The sequence below is a fragment of the Rattus norvegicus genome, chromosome 1 (assembly GCF_036323735.1).
Source record: "Rattus norvegicus strain BN/NHsdMcwi chromosome 1, GRCr8, whole genome shotgun sequence".
Classification (NCBI taxonomy): Eukaryota; Metazoa; Chordata; class Mammalia; order Rodentia; family Muridae; genus Rattus; species Rattus norvegicus.
This window is the reverse complement of record NC_086019.1, coordinates 231,071,596-231,080,006: the sequence shown is the minus strand read 5'-3', so window position 1 is coordinate 231,080,006 and position 8,411 is coordinate 231,071,596. Positions and strand designations below refer to the sequence as shown.

Here is an 8,411-nt window from a genome sequence, read left to right as displayed (position 1 = left end):
AAATGACATTAAACTTGGTCTAAATTTAATGAATATTTTTGAATGTTCTTGACAATTTGGGGTCACCATAATTAAGAAATTAATGATTCCAGCATTCAGCAAGTGAAGGAAAAAGACCATGTATTCAAGGCCAGCCTGGGCTACACAGCAAGATGGTATAGCAAAGAAAAATAAAAAAAGGCCAGCCTGGTCTACAGCTAGTTCCATGATAGTCAGGACCACACAAGGAATCTCTGATTTGGTAAAGAAAAAGAAAAGAAAAGAAACAAGAGAGAGATTTAAAAATAAGGACTCTTTGAACAGGTTTATTGAAACATAATCCATGTATCTCTAATCAAACCACTTAAACCCTACAATTCAACCGTCTTAGTCTAATCATACGGATGCGCGACCATTACCAAAGGCAGTTTTTGTTACTCCCACCCCTTTTATTGTTAGTGCCATGCCCAGCCTTGCACAGTCACCGGTTTACTTCCTGACTCTAAGTTTGCCTTTATTAGACTCATACAACAGAGCCATATAGTATGTGTGTTTTTTGTAATTAGCCTTTTCCACTTAGAAGTCTGGATATTGAAGTTGATGAAAACGTTTTCAGGAAATATTAAGAGGGATATTCTGGTTTTGTTGTTGTTGTTGTTGTTGTGTTTTCTTAGCATCTCGCATGGACTTGGCAGACTTGTTACAGGAAGTCACTACGTTAACATGAACCAACGTTAACATGGCCTGCCAGACAAGTGCCAACCCTAGGCTCCATCTCTAGACAGGCGGGCCATTCCAAAACACGGCAGCTTGTGAATACGCTTGAGTCAGTAGTTGTTATCTTCCTTGTGTCTGTGACAAAATGCCCAGCAAAAGTAGTGGGTGATGAGGGTCTTGGACTCACCATGGTGGCGAGGCAGGAGGCAGGAGTGGGAGGCAGCTGGTCACGTTGCACGTGCAGTCAGGACACAGAGATAGATGAACACCTGTTCTCAGCCTCCTTCCTCTTTTTTATTCAATCTGGGACCCCCAAGCCATTCACAGTGAGTCATCCTTCCTCTCTTGAACCTTTCTAAAGAGGCGTCTCCCAGGGGACTCTAAATTCAGGCTGACGATGATCATTTATCCAGGGCAGAGTTACCAAAAACAGTTACCGAAAACGGGACAGACATAATTAAACATACCTTCCTTAAGTAAAGAATTAGATGTTCTCCTTTACCCCCTCCCACCTATGAATTCCTGAATCATCAATGAAGCCGGACACAAAATATAACTGTGCTGTTTTGGGCAACTGAAATAGACATTAGGAGTCATTGGCTTATTTTATTTTATTTGTATGTATTTATAGTTTGAATTTAAGGAATTTTTTCTAAATCCCTGAACTTTGTTTACTTATTTATTTATGTATGTATTTATTTGATGTGAACTCTTGTGCCCAAACAGCCCTCCTGCCGCAGCCTCCTGACTGGCTGGAACAAGAAGACACCGCCATACTTAGTTACCTTTGAACCTCAAGTTCCATCCTCCCTCCCTCGTTTCCTCTCCACTGCTGTTTTTCTTGACAGAGTCTTACTGTGTGACCCAGCCAAGTCTCAAACTCACAATCCGTGGGCCCCATACTCCTGATTGCTGGAGTTCTTCATTTGTAAATGGGTTAAAAAAAAAAATCAACTGCTGGATGTGGCCGCTGGTGGTCTTCAATGAGATAATATGCCTGAGATCCTAGCTGGGAGATAGGTGGCTTGGTGGTGAAGAGCATCAATTGTTCTTGCAGAGGGCCTGGGTTCAGTTCCCAGCACGGCAGCTAACTGGTATTTCCAGTTCCATGGAATTCACCGCCCTCTTCTGGCCTCTGCTGGTACTACACATTGCACAGACGTACATGCAGGCTGAACAACCAAATCCGTAAAATAAAAATAAACGCATCTTTATTAAAACTATGCCTGAGGTCTCCTACATACCTTAGAAGCTCTAAGAGTCCAGATGCTGCTTCCTTATCTTCTCTGGTCCCCGGGCTGCTGATGGTTGCTGATGGTTCCTGGGGTGATTTCAGAATTTGCTTTTGGGTACACCCGGCATGATGACCCTTCAGTTTTGTGCTGCCGTTAAAGTCTGTTTTTACAAAAGTCCAATGTTAGTGGCTTTCATTTCTAAATCCCAACCTTAAGGGACTTTGGTGGTGTGGCCAAGGCTGTACCCACCTGCTTCTTCCCCAACCCTGGAAGCTCACATCACTGTCTCTAGTTGAGGTCTTCTCTCACTGCCCAAACCCAGACAGCACAGGGTGGCTATGGTTCCATCAGTGTTGCTAGAGGTACGGGCAGACTCATCTTAGTTACCTCCTAAGCTCTCTCAGTTGAGGAAGGCACATAGCTGCTGTCCTTTGAGACTAGAGCCTGAGCCTGACAGATCACCCACTCCTGTGATTGGGACACCGGATATTCCAGCCACAGGTAGCCTGACACCAGGGCCTCACTCTGGGTTCTCTTTCTGTGTGTGTGTGTGTGTGTGTGTGTGTGTGTGTGTCCTCACCAGATTGCTCCAGGGCCTATGAACTGTACACTCTCTAAGGCCACACCCAAAGAGATGCTACTGTAGGACATCTGTGCTGGAGTAAGGATATGAGGATATATTTAATAGACGCTTCCTTGAAGAGCGAGACGTTGAGCTATCAAGAATGCCTTGGGGACTAAGACATCATCTCGTGTGTGTACTTTTCAAAGTTCCCCCTGGTAAATCTGACCAGCCCCTCAGACAAAAGTGAACTACAGCCTTGACTACAGAAACTTGGAACTGCAGGTTACACACACACACGCACACACACACACACACACTCACACACTCACACACACTCACACACACATGCACACTCCACTCAGACACACACTCACACTTACACACAGTCATACTCACACACTCACACACTTACACACACTCACACACTTATACAAGTCATACTCTCACACACTCACACACACTCACACTCACACACACACTCACACACACTCACACACACATGCACACTCCACTCAGACACACACACATACACACTCACACACACTCACACTTACACACAGTCATACTCACACTCACACACACTCACACACTCACACACACATGCACACTCACATTCGCACAGATTATTTGTCATAGAAACCCTCGAAGCTCAATTTTAAAGGCAGTTGGCTTGAATCTTCTGTGGGATTTTTCAGTTAGAAGTATTTAACTTCAACCATGAGAAAAATATGGCTGACACCTCCCGGTCTAACACACAGTTTTGTGTTGGAGCCAAGGTATTAGCAATTATTCACAATCACTTTCTACCATTATTTCAGAAAGACACAGTGTCTAATTTGCCCAGCCATGCTCAGAGTTTGATTTCTTCATTAACCCACATCTGGTCCATTCTCTTAGTGCTAGTAAGGACATCTACAGTCTTTTTTTTTTTTTTTTTTTCCATCTACAGTCTTTTTGTGTTGGGTAAAGATCTCTGGCGCTCTCCACTCATTCACTTCCCCATAATACCCTCTAGAAACCCTGCAACCATGGGGTGAAAGACTCAGAGTTTGGAGGAGGGGACTGAGGTTTTGCACTGGGTATTTGGATCTATACTAGGTCTAACACACCTCACTGTGCCAGCCTTGCCCAGCCCTTCTCTTGCTGGCACTCTAAGAAATAGTGGGGATAAATGGCTGAGTTCCAAGCTTAAGCACACTGGAGTGATCGAGCTGTCCAGTGACAAGGGCCAGAGGAACTCTTGGCTGTTGGGAGATCGCTGAGGGTAGCAGGTGCCATTTTCAAGTCACCTGGGTAGCAGTACTTGGGTGGGAACCAGGAAAGCCCCGCTTCAAAACATCAGCGTGTAATCCTGCTTTTAAACCCAATACTCTGTTTTGACTTCTAACAAAATGTCTGTCCCTGGACCTCTACTATATGATACTGGGCACATAAAAATCCTGACATCTGAATACTATCAGAAACCGGTATTTCTCTTGATTTAAAATCCGAGACCCTAGCCATCCAGTAGAGACTCTGGATCCATTGGGCTGGAGAAAACCTGTGACTCTGAATTCCCACACACCCCACCCCACAATGGTTCTGGAGTCCATGGAACACACTTTGAAGACGCTGCTCCAGAATCTCTTATCTCAAAGAAGCTCTTGTCTTTTTGTAAAATTTAACACCTGTAGGCAGGTTGCCAGGGAACATACTTTGAGGAGTTTCTTCAGCAGCTCCACCCGTGACAGGAGCAAAGACCTTGGGGGTGGGACTGCTGGGCAGTGCTGAGGAGACCAGAGTGGCAGTTGAGCAGTGCGCAGAGTGGGCCTCCTCGGTGAGAAGGCTTTAGGGAAGGGAGGGCAACTTGTGTGATGGGCAGGGGGAATGTAGATGGGAGTTAACTGAAACTTCTTGGAATCGACTTTGATCTTGAGGACAATTGGCTGCTGGATTCCACGAAACAATACAGTGCAGCCATTGTTAGCTTGAACTTTTGCCTATATAAACAAGGCACCTGGGTCACGTTTTCTACGGCTTCTTGATTCCGTCTACTCTTTTTGTAACAGCTTTACTGAGACACAATCCACACGTCATGTGTACGGCTTGTCCATTTAAACAAAGAATATAGTTCAGTGTTTTTCACGTATTCAGAGACGTGCGCAACCGTCACCACGGCCTATTGGAGAATACTTTATCACAAAACAAAAGCCCTGCCATACTCGTTAGTCACCACCTCCCCCCACCATCTCTCCATTTCCTGAGCACTCAACAACCGCAAAGCACGAAGCAAATCTCTATGGATTTGTTTGCTGTAGACATTCCGTCAAAATGGAACTGTGTAGTGTGAGCATTCTGTGACTGGCCTTTAACTTAGCCTGTTTCCAGGGTCCATCCACATAGCGTGCATGGGTACTTCATTGCACTGGGTGGGTACCCCATGTTTTAGCTGTATGTTCATCTAGTTGACTTACTGAGGGTCGCTCCCAACCATCCTCCTGCTATGGAAGAATATGGAACAATTTGTGTACACACTTGACGTAGATTGTGTTAACGCCAAGGGCTGCTTATGAAGGAACTCCCTACCCTGTAAGGAAGGTTCCGTTTCTCCCCCGCCCCCGCCCATCCCTCAAGTTCCATTCCCTGCCTGTTTTCCTATTCTCTTCTACACCAAGACGGACTCAATGACCCTGAATTGTTGTAAGAGATCTGTTTCCTACAGCTCAGTCAAGTATGACCGAATACTTAAGCAGGTGATGGTGTGAAGCTTGAGGAGTCAAGCTCTGGTTACAGGAATCTTAAGCACAAATACCAGAGGGCCTTAATTGGTGCAACTTTAAAGGTGGGGGCAATTTATCTAGATTTGTGCTTCTGGAAACAAGAAAAAGACATTCACAGCTGTACGTGTTGATAACAACTGAGAGTTGGGGGGGGGGCGGGAGAGAAACAGAACAATACGTTGTCTTACATAGGAGCTGTGGGGGAGGACCTTCTAATGCGTAGCACTGGTAGATAAATACCATCTGTGGAGCTCACTTACCTCTCTGTTACTGTGTGTTTCTACATAGAGAAAACACCTAGAAACGTGGGGGCATTTGAAGTCCTTTAGGTAGATTCTTAAGTACAAAACCACAGAGAAGCAGAAAGACCCCAAATGTAACCACATGAATTTTCATAGTAACCCTTGCTGTGAAATTAGCACTGGAATTAAAAGAACCTCCCCCAACCTCCTCCTAGTCATAAGTATCCCCAAGGGAAGGAGGGTATCCTGACTTCTAACACAAACATTCTTAGACACCGGGAATGCATTTTTAATAGCATGGTTCAGGTGTCAGGCTCTGGCCAATAGAATAGATTTATTTAGCCTGAGAGAATGTCTGAACACTCAAGCAGACATACTGTGTTGCAGGCTGTCATCCAGCCTTAAGAATTAAATACTTTTAAACTTGTGTTTAAAAGAGAAAAGTTGTAACTTAACTCATCTTTACGTGCCATGGAAGAGAACCTATTGTAGGTTTTTGTTTTTAAGTACACGAGGCATCAGATTTTCCGTGTTCATTTAAAAACAAAACAAAAGCCAAACTACTCCCCACCCCACCCTCACCCCCACCACCCCGGACTTTGAAGTTTATTCCTGGGAGCAGTCTGAATGGAAGTGCCAGGTACTATTAAACACGGGTGGCTTTATGACTTAAAAGGTGTGCATGTAAACACCTGTGCATTGGTGATATATATCACATTCCGTGACATGATGTTCAACATAAATACAGTCTTCATGTGCAGAGCACACAGACAAACCTCCATTTCTCTTGTTTCACTGAGCAGGAGGACATTAGATTCCCTCACCTTTCCAATAAGTCAAGCTTTCAAATGCTACAACTGGCTGCAAACTGACACTGCTTTGGTTCTTACCTGGAAAAGAAGTTCACTATCACCATCTTACCTATGACACCTTAGACATCTAGGCATTCTAGTAGGGGAAACTTTTTGTGCAAAGGTGAATAATTGCTTTTTTGCCCTCAAAGCTCGATAAATATATTATACATTACCAAGGCAGATTAAGATTTTATTAGACCATTTCCTGAGAAGTTTGGGAGTCAGTGTTCTATCAGGTGATGCCAATTAGCTCCGGGTCAAAGCTAAAAGGATGTGACCCCTGCCAACTGCACAGGGCCGCCCTGGGCTCTTCCATTGTGAATGCTGAGTAGTGACTTCCAAGGTAACCTGGCCTTGCCACTATTGTTTCCACTCTGGTGCTGGGAAAGCACCCTGTTACCTCCCGGCAGAGCTGCAACGACAGAACCGGGAATTCTCCGTAGAAGCCATAGATACGGTTGCATTCCCGGGCGGTAACGTCCAGCGAGTGTCCTCTTCCCCGCTAGGACCTTTTCCCGTCGGGTCGCCCACAGCACCTCCTCCGGGCGTGGAGGAGGAGGAGAAGCACGCGGGACTCCTTCCTATTTAAAGGTCGCCAGGTCCCTCTGAGGGACCTGGGTCAACGACGCGTCCCTTGGCGCCACGGTTGGGGACAGACTCTGAGAACGGTTGGGCCGCTAGTTGCGGGGCCCCCGCCGTTCTCGGACACTTTTCCCGGGTGGACCCCAAGGCGACGGCGCACTTGTCACCGTGGGTGACCGAGAGGGGACCGCAGGGGGCGGGCCCCGCGGGGCAGGTGGGCGCGGCCGGCGCTGCCCGCCGCAGCAAGTGGTTGGGCCGTGCGCAGTCCGTCCTGCGCGGCGCCGGCGCGGGTGCCCGGTGCGCGGCGCCCTCCGCTCCGCTGCGCCGCCCGCCCGCCGCGCGCCCATGTCTCTGCCGGTGGTGCTCCCGGGCTCCTGCTGCCCGGTGGCGGGGCTGTCGGGCGGACCCCAGGCTGGGGGTCCTGGCGCCGCCGCCGCCGCCGCTCAGGAGCCGCCGCTGCCCCCACTGCGGCCGCGCTGGCCCCGGGGCGCTCTCCAGCCTCCAGCCCGTCCCCGCTGCGCCCCCGCCGCCGTGCTGGCCCCGCCGCCCGCGCTCGCGTCCCGCCGCCCCGCCGCGCCGGGCTCCGCGCTGCTACCGGCGCGCCCGCTGCTGTCGCTCGGGCTCCTGCAGCTGATCCTGGGCTGCTGCATGGTGGCGCTCAGCTTCGGGGCGCTGTCGCTGAGTAGCTCGCCGCAGGTGAAGAACTCGTGCCCATTCTGGGCAGGCTCCTCGGTGAGTACTGAGAGTTGCGGGGCAGTGTGTTGTGGAGGGTCCCTTCCATTGTTCTTGTTTGACCTCTTTTGGGGAGCGCAGACCCTAAAGCCACCTGAAATGTAGGCGACAATGAGTGGGGGTGGGGTGTGGGAGCTAAGAGTCGTGAAGCAGTCAAGTTGAAGGGGGAATTGGATTGCACTTGGGCAGTGTCTGTCCCTTGCACGCTAAGGATATTGTTTCCGCCAAGTTAACATTAAGCACAGTATCAGGCTCTTGGAGAGCTTGGCATGAGAATGGGCGTAGAAGAATTTAAAACTTTACTTTTGGCCACTGAATACTTTACAGCATTGGCAAAGTAAACTCCGAGAGGACCAGGGTTTTCCTCACCGATACACCAACAATACCCGTACAGGGTGGGGCACTTTTTAGAATGGACAGAGTGACAGATTGAAGAGGGGGAGGTGGTCGACTTGTTTTTATTCTTCATTTAGACACGAATGAATGAAAGAGTTTCTGGAGTTGGATGACTGAACCCTGAGGAGCTCTGAGGTAATAGGAGGTTGTGTGTGACTGATGGCTTGTACCTGGTCATTAAAGAAGGGCTCAAACCCTGGGTGGGTTCCTGGAGCCACCAAAACTGCTCTGCAGAAGTGGATGCTCAAGAAACAGAACCTGTCATTATGGACGCACACCCCAGGACTCCAGAAGTTGGGGCAGCTAGCTGGGATGTCTGCCCTACCGTGGCACCTGGCCCTGCCTCCTTG

General features: G+C 48.3%; 1 protein-coding gene across 3 annotated transcripts in view; it reads left to right on the top strand.

Moving 5' to 3' along the window:
* Positions 1 to 6,532: 6,532 nt before the first annotated feature.
* Entrep1 (endosomal transmembrane epsin interactor 1) overlaps positions 6,533 to 8,411 on the top strand; it is a 54,488-nt gene continuing 52,609 nt past the window's right edge. For 2 of the 3 annotated variants that reach the window (XR_005499600.2, XM_039101391.2), the window contains exon 1: positions 6,533 to 7,665. Coding sequence is in view for 2 of the 3 variants with exons in the window: in XM_039101391.2 (XP_038957319.1) it covers positions 7,279 to 7,665 (387 nt within the window). In the remaining variant the exon portion in view is untranslated. The remainder of the gene's footprint in view (positions 7,666 to 8,411) is intronic. The other variant, NM_001400818.1, reaches the window with a different exon arrangement.